The sequence below is a fragment of the Pristiophorus japonicus genome, chromosome 21 (genome assembly GCF_044704955.1).
Source record: "Pristiophorus japonicus isolate sPriJap1 chromosome 21, sPriJap1.hap1, whole genome shotgun sequence".
Taxonomy (NCBI): Eukaryota; Metazoa; Chordata; class Chondrichthyes; family Pristiophoridae; genus Pristiophorus; species Pristiophorus japonicus.
Genome location: NC_091997.1, coordinates 84,253,120 through 84,272,357, shown reverse-complemented (window position 1 = coordinate 84,272,357; position 19,238 = coordinate 84,253,120). Strand labels below are relative to the sequence as shown.

At 39.4% G+C, this 19,238-nt stretch overlaps 1 protein-coding gene across 5 annotated transcripts in view; it reads right to left on the bottom strand.

Moving 5' to 3' along the window:
• Positions 1 to 19,238, bottom strand: part of slc12a1 (solute carrier family 12 member 1) — a 111,192-nt gene that overhangs the window by 73,100 nt on the left and 18,854 nt on the right. For 4 of the 5 annotated variants that reach the window (XM_070865146.1, XM_070865147.1, XM_070865148.1 and 1 more), the window contains exons 2-12: positions 18,522 to 18,656; positions 17,528 to 17,603; positions 12,345 to 12,440; positions 10,883 to 11,022; positions 10,612 to 10,722; positions 10,320 to 10,431; positions 10,073 to 10,200; positions 9,886 to 9,970; positions 6,672 to 6,820; positions 5,084 to 5,191; positions 1,472 to 1,595 (exon numbers count right to left, since the gene is read on the bottom strand). In XM_070865146.1, coding sequence (XP_070721247.1) covers positions 1,472 to 1,595; positions 5,084 to 5,191; positions 6,672 to 6,820; positions 9,886 to 9,970; positions 10,073 to 10,200; positions 10,320 to 10,431; positions 10,612 to 10,722; positions 10,883 to 11,022; positions 12,345 to 12,440; positions 17,528 to 17,603; positions 18,522 to 18,656 — 1,264 coding nt within the window. Of the gene's footprint in view, positions 1 to 1,471; positions 1,596 to 5,083; positions 5,192 to 6,671; positions 6,821 to 9,885; positions 9,971 to 10,072; positions 10,201 to 10,319; positions 10,432 to 10,611; positions 10,723 to 10,882; positions 11,023 to 12,344; positions 12,441 to 13,028; positions 13,125 to 17,527; positions 17,604 to 18,521; positions 18,657 to 19,238 lie in introns of all 5 variants that reach the window. The other variant, XM_070865150.1, reaches the window with a different exon arrangement.

The window sequence follows — 19,238 nt, the reverse complement described above, 5'->3', positions numbered from 1 at the left end:
GTAAATCAGGAGCACGTTGCAGTAACTTGCTTTCATACATAACAAATGATTAGTAGCTCAGAATCACTCATGTCAATGCACATTACTAAGCGTACACACAATTTGTTCATATTGCGGAGTCCAATATGACCAAATTGACTCTTGGGGTAGCTTGCATGGATAGCCGCCTTCCAATGCTGATTTCCATCTGACTGTAGCCCCTGGCTTTCCTACATCAGTGCCCAGAGGTTCCTGTGATTGAGTGTCCGAGCTTTTAGAGCCGTTAGATGTTGTGTAAACAGGGGCTGTTGCTGGTACAGAGCTCATGCTGATACCTTGGTCTGTGCCCAAAGGCTTTTACTAGGTGCCCTCTCAGGATGTATGCTGGTCTATTCCTTGGGAGCCCTCTGCCTGACTTACACATAGCTGGAGAGTGAAGAAAATTGACCCGAATGAGTTTTATTTAATTGTTTTCAAGAACACTGGACAGAATCTATAAGCAGCTTCAAGATAATAACAGTGCCTAGTCACTTAGGTGACCCATCCAAGGAACTCGCTTGCCAAAATGGAACTGCTTCCACATTGCCATTCAACCGTGTCTCTACTAATATAATCTCTGGTGCTATTTTCATATTCACAGTACAAGGTATTTGGTCATCCCTTCGCTCCCAAAGTTCACAAATATCTAACCAGCACTGTAACTGAACCCAGACTGTTGAGCTTATGCATCTATCCATACTAGACACTTGGCTTACAAGATATCCCTGACCAGAGATTGCTCAGACAGCTGACCAGCAAGTACATGCCACATTTCTGGACTTGGATTCATTGTCAACCTGTTTCGAGCCAAAGCAGGATATGGCATTTGCAAGTGCCTTACGAACATACGAACAATGTCAGACAGCTAAAGACCATCTGGTCCATCGAGCTTGTACCACAATGGTGATACCTTGTGGATGATAACACATGCACTCCACCCCACCCCACACCATGTGGTCTCCTGGGAGAGGCAAAAAAGATTTTAAAAACCATGCCAATTTGGGGGGAATAAAATCTGGGAAATTCCTCAGACCCATCTAGGCTAGTCCAGGAGATCACTCTGGCAGTACCTACCTTGTTTGGAATATTCTTGGGAGGTTGTCTTACATTCAGATGGTTTTGAAGCCCTTCAGAGGCTAGTGTTTCCCACTTTGTGAGGGGTAAACAAAATTCAGCAAGCATTTAATTGTTTAATAAAATTGCATTAACATTTTAGTTTAATGTCAATATTGCAGCAATAGCAATTTAAATGTTTGAATTTCTTTATTACTGTAATATTTTGCAGTATCTCAGAATGGGAGCTGAAAACTGAAGCAATTGGCCCAGGGAGACGAGAGTTTCCCAGAGCCTGTGAACAGCTTAAAGGTTAAAATGTTTAACTGAACAGAGGTATAAATGTCAAAAACATAACTTTTAAAGCAAATAGTTTTTTTTTGGATTAAATCTTACTTACCAATCAGAATGAATGCAACGGCAATAAAGAAGGTTAAAATGTAGCTTCTAATTGGTTCACTATTCTTCCCATATCCCTTGCCAAAGAAATACAGCCCCTTGTAAATATTATCCTTGCAGAGCGCCTGTAGGGACAATAAATTCAGTTACTCATAACATATAACTCAAACATATTTTCCCCAAAGAAAAATCAGCTTAGCAGGAGAATGCAGTAAGTTTTCGCTATATGAAAAGGCTATTGGGCCCAATGAGATTGATAAACTCAGTCTACAAGCTTTCTCACCGCATCACTCATTCCATTCCCTCGCCAGAAATCCATTTATACTAGTCGCTTCATTGGACATTCCTGGTAACCACAACCGGATTACCTTTTTTGATGAAAAAGTTTCATTTGACATTTGTTCTTACTTCTAACTTTCTAATTTTCAATTTGCTTCTTTGCTATTCATTATATAGTGAACAGTTTGCGTGTCAATCCCCTCCATCTGCCTCAAAACTTCAATTAGGTCACCATAAAATCTTCTATTTACCAAAGAAAACAAGCCAATCAAGAACTGTCAGTATTTTTAAGGCAAAAGAAAAAGACTTGCATTTATGTAGCACCTCACGACCAAAGCGCTTTACAGCAAATTAAGTACTTTAAGTGCAGTCACTGTTGTAATGTGGGAAACGCAGCAGCCAATTTGCACACAGCAAGTTCCCATAAACAGCAATGTGATAATAACCATATCATCTGTTTTAGTGATGTTGATTGAGGGATAAATATTGGCCAAGACACTGGGGAAAACTCCCCATCTCTTCTTCAAAATAGTGCCACGGGATCTTTTACGTCCACCCGAGAGCTTGGTTTAACATCTCATCCGAAAGACGGCACCTCCGACAGTGTAGCACTCCCTCAGTACTGCACTGGAGTGTCAGCCTAGATTTTTGCACTCAAGTCTCTGGAGTGAGACAACCTTCTGACTTGGAGGCGAAGGTGCTACCCACTGAGCCACAACTGACAAGGGAACAAATCTCCTCTTAGCCATCTTTCCTCCAAGGAGAACAACCACAGCTTATCCAGTCTGTCCACATAACTGTAATCCCTCATCCCTAGAACCATTCTAGTAAATCTCTTCTGTACCCTTTAAAAGCTCCGACGTCCTTCCTAAACTGTAGTACCCAGATTTGGACACAATACTCCAGCTGGGGCCGAACTAGTCTTTCATATAGGTTCAGAATAACTTTCTAGCTTTTGTATTCTATGCCTCCTTTATAAAACCCAGGATCCCATATGCTTTATTAATTGCTTTGTTAACCTGTCCTGCTACCTACAAACATCCCCAGGTCTCTCCTCTCGCACCCCCTTTTAAATTGTAACTTTTAACTTGTATCGTCTCTCCTCATTCTATCAACCAAAATGCGTCACCTCACACTTTTCGGAGTTGAATTTAATCTGCCATGTTTCCATCCATTCCACCAGTCTGTCTATGTCCTCTTGAAATCTATTACTATCATCCTCACGGTTTACTACACTTCCAAGTTGCGTGTCATCTACAAATTTCAAAAGTGTGCCCTGTACCCTCAAATCCAAATCATTAATGAATGTCAAAAACAGCAGTGGTCCTAGTACGGAATCCTGGGGAACACCACTGTATACCTCTCTCCAGTCTGAAAAACAGCCAGCCATTTCGCCATAGTTCGATTTTCTATTCCCAAACCAATTTTGTAGCCATGCTCCTACTACCAATTTTGCCAACAAGCTTAATATATGGTACTTTATCAAACACCTCTTGAAAGCCCATTATACACAAAATCAACTGCACTGCCCTCATCCAAACACTCAATTAAGTTAGTCAAACACAACTTGCGCCTTAACAAATCTGTGCTGTTTCTCCTTTATTAGTCCGTGCTTGTTCAAGATGCTGTTAATTTTTTCCCGGTTTAATGTTTCTAAAAGCTTCCCCACCACTGATGTCAATTACAGTCCAGTCAGTTTGTCAGGTTTATCCTACTCACCTTTATTGAACATTTTCAGTCCTCCAGTCCTCTGGCACGACCCATGTATCCAAGGAGGATTGGAAAATTGTGGTCTGCACAATGTCCCCCATAAGCTGCACTGCATCCTGCGTGTGTCTCCCCCGCCCCCCAAATGCACGGCTCATTCAAATTTGTGCACATGTGCAGTACCTACAATGTAAAAGCCGGTGAGCAGCCTGCGCGGAACCCTGCAGATGACTGCACAGCTGCGCAGCTTAGCAAGAACATTGGTCAGAACCTCCGCAATTTCTACTCTTACTTCACTCAGTAACCTGGACTGGGTGACTGATCCACTTTAAGTACTGCCAGCTTATCTAGCACCTCCTCGATCTATTTTTAAAAAATCTGTGTGTTCTGACAACTGCCTTGTTTACTGTAGATTTGGCAAAGTCCTTTTCCTTAGTAAACACCGATGCAGAGTACTTATTTAGTACCTCAGCCATGCCTTCTGCCTCCACCAATAGGTCTCTATTTTGGTCCCTAATTGGCCCACCTCTGACAACTCTTCTACTGTTAATATGCCTATAGAAACCTTTGGATTCTCTTTTATGTTAGCCACCAATCTATTCTCATACTGTCTCTTTGCTCCTCTTATTTCCTTTTTCATTTCTCTGTACTTTTTATATTCAGCCTGATTCTCCCTTGTATCATCAAGCTGACATCTGTCATTTGCTCCCCTTTTCTGCTTCATCCTACTCTCCAACTCCCTGGCTTTAAATTGCTTTCCCTTTTCCCCTGTGGGAATGTACCTATATACTGTACCCAAACCTACTCTTGTTTCTATGAAGGAAGAGTGCAGAGTTCACAAATGACAATGTCACAGGTTAGCTCAGAAAGTTGGCCTCATTGATGGAATCAATAGAAGATAAACATTGCACATTTGTTTCATCCATTGAATAATCATTGTATGCAAGAGATCTGCGAGTATCAGTCTTGGAACAAATAATGTATTCAACTTCCTATGCAGTAGTCTACCTATAAAATGCACTTGTCCAATTTGTGACATGATTAAATATGAAAGAGCAACTTGTTTGTAGCGAGTGGAGTATTGGTCCAGTATGGCAGAGTTTTGTTGCAGTGTGGAGCATGCACTTGCACTCAAGATTACTTGCAAGATGCTGATGACCTCAATAATTTGCATTTGGTTTATGAGGATGCATGGTCCTCTACGTAGTAAAATATCACAGATATGAGAATGATGATTGCACCTGCACAACTATTTTTGGGTTATGGGAAGAGAACCTCCATCAGCTCAAACTCATTGATTACAGGTGTGCACACAATGATTTAATTTTTAAACTGGCAATGGTTTTCTTATATTCTACAAGTGTGAAATAACAAGTGTGTCTCACGTTATATTCTGGACCATATAAAGCATGCAAAATGTTATTCCAGTTACCCAGTGAGTAACTTAACATGTTTCTATTACAAATAAAAATCTTATGTTTACTCGAACAGCTGTTTGCTATAAATAAAGATACAATTTCTGGTTACAATTTATTATACAACATTCATGTTCAGAAAAACATGTTTATACACAGCAAGAAAAACTGGTTTCTGTATTATACTTTATCAATGATCTGCTCTTTCTTACCTGAAAAATTTTGGGTGCACTGACTAACGAGGCCAGGGCAGAGGAAAGAGTGGCTGAAAAGATTCCTGCAGTGATGAGGGGACCAAAACCCGACACCATGCTCATAACCTACAAAACAACAGGAAAATAATGTCCAACTGCTCTTCTATAACCTGATATTGTACACATTCCTAAATCGACCCCTTCATGGAAACATTCATTTGTTTCAGTTCTTTAAGAGAAGATTTTGTTTTATGTCTATGCATCATTTACATTGTTTGGTTTCTTTACAGGCACATTAGATTGAAATATGGTAAAGTAGTTAAAATTCTTGCAGTGTGCAGTATCAAATGTCAATTGGAAACTTTATCACTTGTGTAACCTAAGGCACTAGTTTGAGTGATAAATGGGATGAAATAGTAAGTTTAGACAGAAAATGAGAAGCAGCACATCTTCCTATGAGATACATTCAGATTTCAAGAAACTAAAAGAAAAACTGAATTTGAAAAAAAAAAATTGAACCGAGTCTCTTATTCCCATCTAGGTTTACAACATTATATAGCCATAAAACTAGCATTCAAAACTTTAAAATTAAAATGCTAGAACAATCTAGGCTTTGGTTGATTATGCAAATCTGTAAATTCTGGATAAATGCTGCCAGACACTACGTGGTCAGAAGGGCCTTGCATACAGCCAGCACATACTGGAAATGATGTGTGTGTGCTGTTCACGCCTCTCCATCTATTTCTAATGTACACTGGCTGCATGCATAGGCCTTCCAATGGCACAGGCCTCAAGTTCGCAGGCAGCAGGAAGTGGGCTCAGTTTTATCTGCCCTACCACCCTGTTTTCACCAGGTGGATGGGGTTAAAATTGACCCCAATGATGGAAAACTGCTGGGATGAGAATTCCAGGAACGATAACCAGTTGAAATATAATCACAAATAGGAACAACAAAACTCTAATAATAGCATGAACATTTCAGTCAGGAACATCCTAAAACCACAGAAATAGGTGCACCTGTATTAACACCAATCATTGAAATGTCACACATAATTCATTACACTTTTGTTTGCAGTTCTACATAGGCAAACATGGCAGTCATTCTGCATCTGTAACATCCCATAAACAACAATTAAAATGAACTCTCAATGAATCGGTTTTTGTTTGTTTGCATTGATAGTGAGGGTGAAGTAATCAAATGCAGAGCCACAAGTCTGTATACAAGAATCAGGGTATAGAACAAGCCCAGGAAAAGAGGCATGTTTTACACTTAGCTTGGAGAACTCCAGCGACTATTCCCACACTGACAAATTCAAGTCTCTTTCCAAATCTGGCTATTAAGGCTACAACACAAATCTACATTCCTACAGCAGAAAAAATCCAAAATAATGGGTGTCAACCTGAAATTTAGATGGCCTATCTATAATTGATTCCGCTGGAACGGGAAAAAAAAAAATCGGGGCATTTCTGTAACGGAGCCCAACATGCATCACCATTTTACACTCCAGCAATAAATTGAAAAGTGTCCCCATTATCTCCAGTGTAAAGGTTCACACCCAACAAGATTAAATTAGAGTTCAATTGACCACGCAAGGTAGGTCATTACCTGGAAGTTATTCATTAAACCAAATTTGCATGGGTGTGTGTTACAGGCAGAGAAATCATATCCCAGCATGCAGGCTGCTGAACCATTACAGTTTGTCGAAGTGATGGTATCATTGACACTTCCAGTAGCATCACGTACAACAGTAGCACCTGAAAGGAAAGACAGCAAAAAAGGGTATTAATGTAAAAAAAAAGTGCAGATTAAGTCTCAAATAAATAGAGTTAAACTACCTATTAGAGGTTAGACCTTAAGAGGCTGTTTATATAAACTTGCTTTTATATAGTGCATTCATGACCTCAGGGTATTAAAAAGCCCATCAGAGTCAAGATCCTACAAATCCCCTGGGAGGACAGACGCACCAACATAAGCGTCTTCGACCAGGCCAACATCCCCAGCATTGAAGCACTGACCACACTGGATCAGCTCCGCTGGGCAGGCCACATCGTTCACATGCCAGACACGAGACTCCCAAAGCAAGCACTCTACTCGGAACTCCTTCACGGCAAACGAGCCAAAGGTGGACAGAGGAAACATTACAAGGACACCCTCAAAGTCTCCTTGAAAAAGTGCAACATCCCCACTGACACCTGGGAGTCCCTGACCAAAGACCGTCCTAAGTGGAGGAAGTGCATCCGGGAGGGCGCCGAGCACCTCGAGTCTCATCGCCGAGAGCATGCAGAAATCAAGTGCAGGCAGCGGAAAGAACATGTGGCAAACCAGTCCCACCCATCCCTTCCCTCAACGACTATCTGTCCCATCCGTGACAGGGACTGAGTTTCTCGTATTGGATTGTTCAGCCACCTAAGGACTCATTTTAAGTCTTCCTTGATTCCGAGGGACTGCCTATGATGAGTCAATTTTGAAGTGTAGATACTATTGCAATGTAGGCAAATGTGGCAGTTAATTTGCACACAGCAAGGTGCCACAATAAACAATGAGATAAATGACCAGATGATGTGTTTTGGTGGTGAAGGATAAATGTTGTCCACAACACCAGAAAAACACTCGTGTACTTCAAATAAAACCATGAGATTCATGTCCGCCCGAGATCAGACAAAGCCTCGATTTGAATGTCTAACATATGGCGCACGACAGTGCAGAACGCCCTCTGTACTGCAGTTGAAGTGTCAGCCTAGATTGTGCGCTCAGTGGGGCTAGAACCCGCAATCTTTTGATTCAAAGGCAAGATTGATACCACTGAGCCAAGGCAGGCAGTATTAACAACAGTCACACAATAATTAACAAAACAATAATCGCACATGCCCATACAGCACTATCTTTACAGTTGAGGCACTCAAATAGCTAGCCTTTAATTACATAGCACCCTGAAAACTAACTAAATGCCAGCTTATGTTAACAAGTTGTAATCACATTGAAAATTTTTTAAGCCATGCATGCAATCATAGAAATGGCAATATTAATACACGGGAGATACTGTACACAACTAATTTAACTCTGCTTTCTTAAGTCTAATCTAAGACTTATTTATGCCATTGAATCAATAGTTGAATAAAGGAAATAGAATGTTAGCGTGCAGTATCAGAATTGTGGGGTATAGATTGTGTTATATCTAGTTGCAACTTTCTGTTCCTGGGTATCTTTTATACATAAATGAAGATCATGGAGGATGTTTTTCCTTATATATAATTAAGATAGTGGTTCAGATGACAGATATAAATTGTTGATGCTTCATTATTATTGTTTGACTGGGTCTTGATCTTTTGAGTGCATTACTCCCAGATATCTATGGTTCTTTATTACTGGGATTCTACAACATACGATGATACCGATCACAAAAAAACCATTGATGATTCTGACTGCAAGATCCAAAAGTCATGAGTGCCATGTGTAATTTTCTATTTATTCCATGGTCACATTTACACAGGTGCCAAAACTTGTAGACTGCAGATGTGATAATTAAATACAGTTACACATAATTAACCACTAGAATCCCAGTAAGAGAACAGAGTGCTATGGAAAAAGCCTGAACTGTAACAAAAGCAGCTTTAGTGCAGTGTAATGTTGTTCTTGATAAACTCCTCCATGCATAGGTTGAAATAGGGAGCCATTGTACATTTGATGGTTGATTTAAAATATTAGACTTACTGTATTAGTTTTACATTATATTTAGTTCCACATGGCTATATTAGTATAGGAGTCTCAAAGAACATAAGAAATAGGAGCAGTAGGCCATTTGGCTCCTCGAGCCTGCACTGCCATTCAATAAGATCATGGCTGATCTGATCCTGGCCTCTACTCCACTCCCCTGCCCGTTCCCCATAACCCTTCACTCCCTTACTGTTCAAAAATCTATCTCCAGCTTAAATATATTCAATGACCCAGACTCCACTGCCCTCTGGGGTAGAGAATTCCAAAGATTCACAACCCTCTCCATCTCAGTTTTAAATGGGTGACCTCTTATTCTGAAACTATACCCCCTAGTTCTATATTCCCCCATGAGGAACTTGTTATCGATGTACTACAGTCATAACATAGAAAATAGGAGAAGAAATCGGCCATTTGGCCCAACTAGCCTGCTCCTCCATTCAATAAGATCATGGCTGATCTGATCTTGGCTTCAACTCCACTTCCCTGCCCGCTCCCCATAACCATCAACTTCCGTATCGTTCAAAAATCTGTCAATCTCCACCTTAAATATATTCAATGATCCAGCCTCCACAGCTCTCTAGGGTAGAGAATTCCAAAGATTCACGACCCTCAGAAGAAATTCTGTCTCATTTCTAATTTAAATGGGCGACCCCTTATTCTGAAACTATGCCGCCTAGTTCTAGATTCCCCGAGGGGAAACATCCTCTCTGCATCTACCCTGTCAAGCCCCCTCAGAATCTGAAATGTTTCAATAAGATCACCTCTCATTTTTCTAAACGCCAATGAGTATTGGACCAGTTAGCAGTCGGAGCGTTAAGGTATCTATTTCATTAATGCAGTTATGACAAAAGGTTTGTTCAATTTTTGAAAATAAAAGCCAGTTATATCTTTAGTATTTTTATACTGTATGCACAAAGATCTGGGCAAGTCTTACCACTTCTGTACTTAGCCGATTTCCGCTCATTCCCAATATGAGCCGAAAATCTCAGGTGACAAATGTAGAAATGGAAAATGCATGAAATACTCTATCTTCATTTTTCCACAATCTCTTGTGCTCATGTTTCAATTTCTAAATAATTATTCAAGAATGAGTAATTGATCTTACCTAAACAGATGGCAACAGTTACATAAGTTATAGTTGTTATGAAGATAGCCAACATCGTTCCTTTAGGGATAGCTACTTGTGGATCCTAAAATGCAAAGTTTTGAATCACATAGCTTTGCTTTATAAATTAAATAATCTTAAAAGTATCAAAAATAAAATTATTTCCTATTAAGCATTTGGGACGTACCTTTAGATCACCTGAGATGTTGGCACCAGCAAGAATACCAGTAGCAGCTGGGAAAAAGATGGCGAAGACAGAGAAGAAACCTTCTCCATCCCTAAAAGATGGCCCAAAGTTCTCTGCGAATATGTTAGCTGTATAGGTTCAACAAAAAAAAAAATTGTAGGAAACTGCTAAATTTAGCACTCAAAATTAACTGGACAAGTTTTAGCCCCTCCCACCAAACTTGTTCTTTATAACAGATCAGACTTGCCATGGTAGTTAAAGAAGCCTTTGCCTTTTTTTTCAGTAGAACTTGGAATGACAGTCCCAATAAAGTAGTTAGCAATACCGATAAGAAGAATTATCAGAAGAATAACTTGAGCCTGTTGAGAGACAGAAGTAGCTGCTTAATTCTGCATCAACACCACACTTCCTATCATAATAAATAACTGAGAAAATACATTTGGGTTTTAGCTAAATACGGCACGAGACACTTTTATAAAAAGTAACTTCTACTTTAAACTGAACTATTACACATTTTAAAAATGTAGCTAAAAACATACCTTTGTTTCCCACTCCATGCCAGCTACAGTTATACCAAGAAGTGCTACTACTGTAATGCAGCCTACTATTCGGATATCACTGATTGGATCTATCATGAGGGCATTATTTTCCTGCAAAAGAATGATATATTGCCAAAAACAGTAACTAAGTCCCTAGACAGGATTCGTATGAAAAATGAATTAATTTATGCCACATTCTTGTTTATATTGAAATAAGTTTGTAAAGATAACACAGCTATATATTTAGTAACAGACTTAAATCACGTATTACCTTGAGGATATCCACTACAGTTTCTGCAAACCCAACGACATACATGGCCACAGCTACAGCATTAGCAAAGGAAAAGATTAAGCCGATAGATCCACCAAATTCTGGTCCTAAACTTCTGGATATGAGATAGTAGGCACCACCTGTTTAGATTAGACAATAGTTAATACTAAAACTAGAAGTCACGTGGCAGTAGAAGATTGTGCCCAAATTATAATTGTAGATATGGGAAATGGCTCCTTGCAGTTATAGTAATTACATGTTGCTGCCCTCAGCTAGAGGCAACTTGAGTTGAGATGGCCATTTAACCTTTCTAGAGAACTGGACTTTGAAATTGCTTTGCATCTATTTCCACTTTGGGAATAATCAAAAATCTTTGAACATTATTTTTCCTCGTGTACAATTATACAAATAAAATTCTAAAATTTAAACAAAATATAGCTGCAACAGAATGTGTGAATACACAAACCAATTTCAGCACAGGCTCTTCAATATAATTCTGGAGAAAAGGTGACCTTAATGCATTTGTGTAGCTGATGGAGTATGGTAATGATTCAGATAATAGCATTTTTACTGAGTTAGATAAAATGGACTACAGTATGCAGAAGGGATGGCACTTCTCCTCTATCAGTCAGTAGAGTACAATAATGTTCCTTTTGGCCAAATCACATGGTTAACCAAGCAGAAGCCTACTGTCAGTAACTCTTTCCATTACCCTCTCACCAAAAAACTAAAATGGAGAAGTGGTAAACCTAACAGAAAAAAAAATTGCTATATATTATACACAACAGGAGTAAGAGCGAAGATAATATTGACAAACACTTGGAACTTACTTAAATTCTTGAACATGTTGCTGTGTTTCTACACGTGTCAGTTATCAGGCTGATTAAAAGATCGAACTCCTGAATTTAAATTCATCAGGATAAAAGAAAATGGTCCGACAGTGGCTTGTACTTTACACAGAAATAATGGATCCCAGTTTTGAGTTTGTAGATAAAATACTGCAGTCTATTTGTAGAACTAAAATACTGTGGCTAATAAGTAGTTTTCTATTATATTAGTTAACTAAAATGATACTTACTAACATATTTACAATTGACTAAGTTTACAATTATTCCATATTAATGTCTGTACTCAGGTACCCAAGATTTATTTGTCAATTAATTTAATGAAGGGAGAAGTAATCATGTTTTGCCTTCTTTTTATGCACCACAATTATAATTATCAGGTTGAAAAGCACATTTATAATAAGTCATTTTAAAATCTAATTAAATTGCAATTTATTGATTTTTTTTAAAAAAATCGGTAGGGATGTGAAGGCGGCAGCTTTCACACACACATTAGCTATGATGGGTGCTATTCTAGATGGAACAAAAACGTGAAATAGGAGCCACTAATTATTTTCCCTTTATACTCTTCATTTAATGCAAACTTTCTGAATAGTGCAAGAAAATGTTTACATTACCTCCTCGAACAACTCCATTGGTACAAATAGCTGACATAGAGATACCTGTTAAGACAGTTACCACCGTACTCAGGCAAATGACGATGACTCCAAGACCTGTAAAGAATCCCAGATGTATCTTAAGCATGTTTCTCATACCTAGTTATCTATGCAGCAATTCGACCTTTGGTCGGTACTGGTAGTTGGAACCTGAAATGTACTAAAAACCAAAAAGCATCGGTGTTACTCTCATCCTTGAACAGAATACCTGAAATGTACCAAAAATTGAAGTGAATGCGTGCTGCTCTTATCCATGAACAGAATACCTGAAATGTACCAGAAATTGAGAAATCCATGCTGCTCTTATCCACGAGAATACCTGAAATGTACCAAAAATTGAATTGAATGCGTGCTGCTCTCATCCAGGAACAGAATACCTGAAATGTACCAAAAATTGAGAAATCCATGCTGCTCTCATCCAGGAACAGAGTTCATTAAAAATACCAAATACCATTACCTGAATCAGAATGGAAGTTTAAGACTTTTTACCCAATTGTCATCTTGGCATCATTGTTAAGGCTTGTCAAAGTGTTGAACTCAAGTGCACATAGATAGGTCAGACACAGTAACATGCTGCCAAGAGACTATACACCGACCATAATCAGTTCCGTGTTTTGGTGACCCAAGTATAGCTAAAATCATTACCTCCACGAACACATCCATTTGTTGATATAGCAGAGGTAGACAACCCAGTAATTGATGTTACTATAGTAGCCAGAAGGACAATAACAACGCCAAGACCTGTCGGCAATGAATTTAAAAACACAGTTATACTGAACGGAGACATCAACTTGTGTTCTGTGCACTTTGAACACAGTCTGAACTGCAAAACAACCAGTAAACCGGTTGTGCATTTGCTACATCTAGACATTTCAGATGTGGAAAATCTGTATGTTGCACTGACAAATAAACAAAAAATTAAAGCTAGGATTTGAATTCTAAAAGATTTAAAGTTTTACAACAGTTTTTAATAACAGGTGAAGAATCCATATTCAGCCATCTAGACAAATATTCCACCTAAAGTTGTTGCGCACAGCCATATATCCATATACTGTTTGTACGACCTTTTTTAAAAAAAAAATAAACGTTCAGCACCAAAGTTGCAAGTCTCTTCTCAGATAGTGATAAGTGACAGGTCAATAGAGAATATACACATCTTTTGAGACGTTCCCTCTTCACACAAGTTCATTTGTGGCAATAAATAAAAACAATTATTGTCAACTAAGGAGATAAAATAAAGGCCTCCGAAGGATCAAAGTGTTTTATAAAAATGCTTTCCTATCTTCTTTATTAATTACTCCCCACCATGTCCCAGCGCAACTTTCCACTAAAAGATGTGTAATGGTCGGATTAAATTTCCTCCCTTGAGAAATACTGCCCAAAATTGCTTGGAAGAGTTCAAAAACTCACCAGATGCAAAATTGTAGCGATGTGTTTTGCTGTCACAATAGGATACCCAATACAGTGCCACCAGATCACCTTCCAAAGAGGTAATTTTATATCCATATTATTTTTGTTTGTAGCAGAAGTTGACTCTATTCCAAATCAGGAAATAGTTGGGGCAAGTGGTCCATGCCTATTGAGATGCAACAGTGACATTTGCTCCATTTGCCCAGCAGGAAAATTGGAGACACAACCCTGCCAACTCTGATGGGGAAGCCAATGGACTTTAACAACTGGAGATCCAATGTTAATAATTTTAATGTTTCCCTTTGGAACCATGGCCTTTACTGTAAGGCAATCTATTTCCTCTGGGATCAATTAAAACGTTTTCCTCCTTAATATGTCTGGGATCAAGAGAACATTGGAATAGTCGAGTCTGTGATGAGAAAGGCACGGATGAGTATTTCAGCAGCAGATGGGCTGATGCAGAGGTGGAGGTGCGCAATGTTACGAAGGTGGAAGTAAGCTGACTTTATAATGGAGGCGCTATGGAGTTGAAGCTCAGATCAGGGTCGTTTTTGTATATTCATTTTTCAAGATGTGGCCATTGTGAGTAAGGCCGGCATTTATTGCCCATCCCCAATTGCCCTGGAGAAGGTAATGGCAAGCCGCCTTCTTGAACCGCTGCAGTGCGTGTGATGAAGACATTCCCACAGTACAATAGTAAACCCTTCCATACTGAAAAAATGGAAAGCACTTTCCATGGCAGCATGCTCACAATGAGTGTACTGGAGGTACTGTGAAACCTGCAGCCGAGATCATCATCTCCCATCTTGCGAGCTGAATGGAGTAGTGAGAACTTTCATGGGATTAAATGAGGGCAACTGAAGAGGTAACATACTGTACATTGATGACAGTAATGGAAAATAGAACCTGAGAAGCATTAATAAATTGGTCTCTGGAGGAAGTTTTCATATCCACTCTACTCAGACTTCAAATTTTGCAATTAAATCCTTTTACTGGAACAAACCTACAATTTGATTTGAAAAACATCTGCTTGCCTTGCTGCACATTTTTTGTTTATAAACATTTTATAATCGTTCATTTGTTAAATGAGAATGGAATAAAATGACAATTCAATAAAAGTTTAGCAAAGTTTAATAAGTTCTCACCGTCAGCTGAGACATAGAATATAAGAGCACGGAGGTTATGCTTGAACTGTATAAAACACTAGTTAAGCCACAGCTAGAGTACTGCGTGCAGTTCTGGTCACCACATTACAGGAAAGATGTGATTACACTAGAGAGGGTACAGAGGAGATGTTGCCTGGACTGGAAAACTTTAGCTGTGAGGAAAGATTGGATAGGCTGGGTTTGTTTTCTTTGGAACAGAGGAGGCTGAGGGGAGAACTTATTGGAGGTGTAGAAAATTATGAGGGGCCTAGATAGAGTGGATAGGAAGGACTTATTTCCCTTAGCAGAAGGATCAACAACCAGGGGGCATAGATTTAAAGTAATTGGTTGGAGGTTTAGAGGGGATTTGAGGAGACATTTCTTCACCCAGAGGGTGGTGGGGATCTGGAACTCACTACCTGAAAGGGTGGTAGAGGCAGAAACCCTCACCACATTTAAAAAGTGCTTGGATATGCACTTGAAGTGCCGTAACTGACAAGGCTACGGACCAAGAACTGGAAAGTGGGATTAGGCCGGATGGTCTTGTCGGTCGACGCGGACAAGATAGGCTGAAATGGCCTCCTTCCGTGCTGTAAATTTATATGATCCTTTCTATGATCAGCAGGTAAAAGCAACATTCAGAATTAATTTCACAGCCATTATAGTAAGATGATAAGATGCTTATTTTCCTATGGAAACATTGTTTAATATCTATGTCTATTTATAAATGCTAGATGAAAATAGATCAACACTGCCATAATTTTGTGATCAATATGAATCTAATAAACTAAGAAAATAGAAGTAACTCCCTTTAAGATAGTTTGCTTATGCCCGAAGCTACAATAGACTTTAACAGGAAGGTGAGCGAAATAAGACAGTTATATCTGACAGTTAATGAGGCATGGAAGCCAAATGACAAAGATAAAGCGTGCAACAAAATCTGAACATTCAAAATGGTTCACAACCAGTAAAGCACAAACTAGTAGTTAGACATGCTGCACAGAAATCACCAATGAAATTTTGGCAGAAACAAGGCAAATCTAAATAAATAGGTACAATGGGCTGGATTTTAGGCCTTTGTTTTTGGGGCGATAATGGCGGCGGGGCAGGAAAGTTAGCGCCTGGGAATAGTTTGCACCTCAGTAGCTAAGTTTGGGCAGCTGGGCCCTGAGTCAGGGCGCAGTGCTAAGGGAGGCGTTGTACATCTCTCTTGGCCCTAGGATGGGAAACTCCCGAGCTAAAAAGCCGGGCCGGGAGAGCTCCCAGAGATGACTTGGGGGGGCGGGGGTCGGTATTGCCCACACCGCTCCAACTCCCAACACAAATTGCAAAAAAAGAGTTGAGAGAAACCAACTGCACTTACCGCAGGAGTCCATTACCAACTCGTCGCCGACGGGATCGTAGGACCGCCCCGATTTCTCAGGCGGTCATTGCAGGCACACTTCTGGGTGGACGGGTTAGGCAGGAGTTCAAACTTGTGCTGGTGTTGCAACCAGGGACGTTGCACACCAAGCGCAGCTTTTCTGGGCGGTGCTGCTCTGCGCCACCGCGAAACCGGACCAGAGGATCGCTGCGGGGTGCTGGAGGCTGACCGCCCACCCAGAACACCTCACCGCCACCATTGCCGCCGTTCCGGGGCATAAAACAGAGCGCAGAAGACCTAAAAATCCAGCCCAATGTTTCCATTGCCTACATTCTTCCTGCAATACCAGTATGCATTTTACTTCATTATACAGAAGAGTAACTACAGTGTGGTTTGTCTTAAAAAGCAGTACTTCCTAGTTTGTACTTCAGTGTTTTATGTTTTAATTAGCGCATTCAATAATGCAAGGCAAATAAAAGGATAAGACAGACAATTGAAGAATGTACTGCTAAAAGTATTGATATTTTAAAATGAACATGAAAGTTTATCAGAATAAAAATTCGAAGCAAAGTTAAATAAGTTATTTTAGCAAGAGATAATTTGTCTTGACCCAACAGACTTTAATATTCCTATCACAGGTACCCTTTAATCTGCCTAAATAGTTTTTAATGAGGGAGCTAAATATTATTTTTCAAGCAATCACGCTGCCTAATTTTAACTTTTTGACATGGTGGTAATAACTGCTGGTATTAACATCTTTCCACTCAATGTGAAGGGGAGGGGTAGGTGTGTAGAGGCAACAGTTGGTATTCCAATTTCCACAATGGTGATCAGGCCATTTATAACTTTTGAAAATGGCCATTAATGGGCACATCTAGATTCCTGTTTCAATCAGGACAGAGTTCCAACAGTGTCTTCGAATGGTGTTGCTCAAAGACAATACCTTGCACATTAACATCCCTCAGTCTTGGCAATAAAATTCCATATACTAACTGGACCTGCTTTGCTTACTCCCAGCAGTGAGTTTCTGAAATAAACAGAGGGCTCATTTGATTTAGTTTTCCAATACTATGAACACAAAGCAGTGGCAGATATCACCCTTTCTGATAACCTGTTACGTGCTACCATATGAATATCTAACTCACTTACACTACAGAAAGCCCCATTTTTATGACTTAGAATTTCATAGCATCAGTTAATTATTATTACAAAAGATGCAAACATACCTATTCCAGCTTGACCAACTATCCATGATAGTCGAATAAAAAGCATCACACCCCATATATTCAACATACATCGCACCTATAATACAAGATATAGAATTAAGTTCAAAGATGAATTAGGGTTTCCATACACAGGATGTTGGAGAAACCAAGGAGGCAGTACTTTTGGTAGGTAGAATTTTCCCACCCGCCATCTGCATAAAAAAAAACAAGTCATCTTAATTTTGTGAATCATATCCCTTCCCATAGCCACTGCTTGTATTGAGAGCTGCAGTAATAATATTTACTATTTATTTAAGACACATTGAAACATTTTTTTTACAATGTATTCTCTCCAAATTTTCCCACTTCTTTAATATTCAATCAAGTTTCTAATATGGCACATGAAAGAATATTAGTGGAGTACAACAGGTTTTGAAAAATAAAAAGTCCATTGAAACATCGAACACCGATAAGTAACTGGTGGTTAAGCTGGGGAATGTGGGTAGTTGATCTGGTCACCAAGGGTAAATTTACACTACATACAAAGCGCTTTCAGTTTTGCAACAATATTAAACTGGCAATCGAGGCTCAGGGCTGAACCTTACTCCGGAGAAAAGCAGAGTGAAACTCACTGGAGGGAATAGGCTAACACCGCTCTCATTTCTGCATGGAATGAGAGAAACAATTATGGGCTTCAGTATGTCACATTTAGCAATGAACGGAGCTCATTCAGCTTCATGTTAACATATTGCTATGCAACATAGAAAGGTATCTTTATGCTGGAAGCAGTACCATTCTTCCAAAGATATGAATACTCAGAACTCTTATTTCAATGTGTTTTAAAAATGAGCGCAAAACTTAGATATCACAAAAATCAAGCTATCCTACTGAACTATTCCCACTTTTTTAAAAAAAAAGTACTTAAATCATTATTTGGAGTTCAGTTAAACTTTTCTTTTAATTATTATATTTCAATACAAATGAGCATGTTACAGACCCAGCAGTATTTCCTTACCAGCACACCTTTTATCCATCCAAACCTCACTAATTTTTCATCCTTATTTTCTGGAGGTTTTCTTTCTGCTTCATCACTTAGTGCACCATCACCATTAGCAACACCATCCACAGTGCCAGGGACTGATAAGATATCCTAAAAGATTAATTTAATAAATACACTTTTATTCTATTAGAAGGATGTCAGGAAAGGTAAATACGATTCACTATTAAATGAAGAGTACTTCTCCACGGGACGGATCTTATATTGCATTAATTTAAAAAAGCATATTTCAAGAAATTTGGAGTTACAATATTACTCCATAGAGCCCACTATATCATCCATTTAATTCAAAGATGTGAAGCATCAATGGGCAAATGTTTCACCTTTTGTGACACTAAGTCATACAGAATAAAGTCTCCAGTTCAATCTAGCTAGGAAGGAGTGGGGGGGAGGGGGGGTGGAGAAATCAGACAGGGATCCAGCTCCTGTTCATTAACCCAAACTCCTAAAAAGAGCATATGTAGACAACAACTAGGGCATTGTCTTCGGTCCCCGCCACAAACTCCGTGCCCTAGCCACTGACTCCATCCCTCTCCCTGGCAGCTGCTGAACCAGACTGTTCGCAACCTTGGTGTCGCATTTGACCCCGAGATGAGCTTCCGACCACATACCTGCTCCAGCACTAAGACTGCCTATTTCCATCTCCGTAACACACCAAACTCCGCCCCTGCCTCA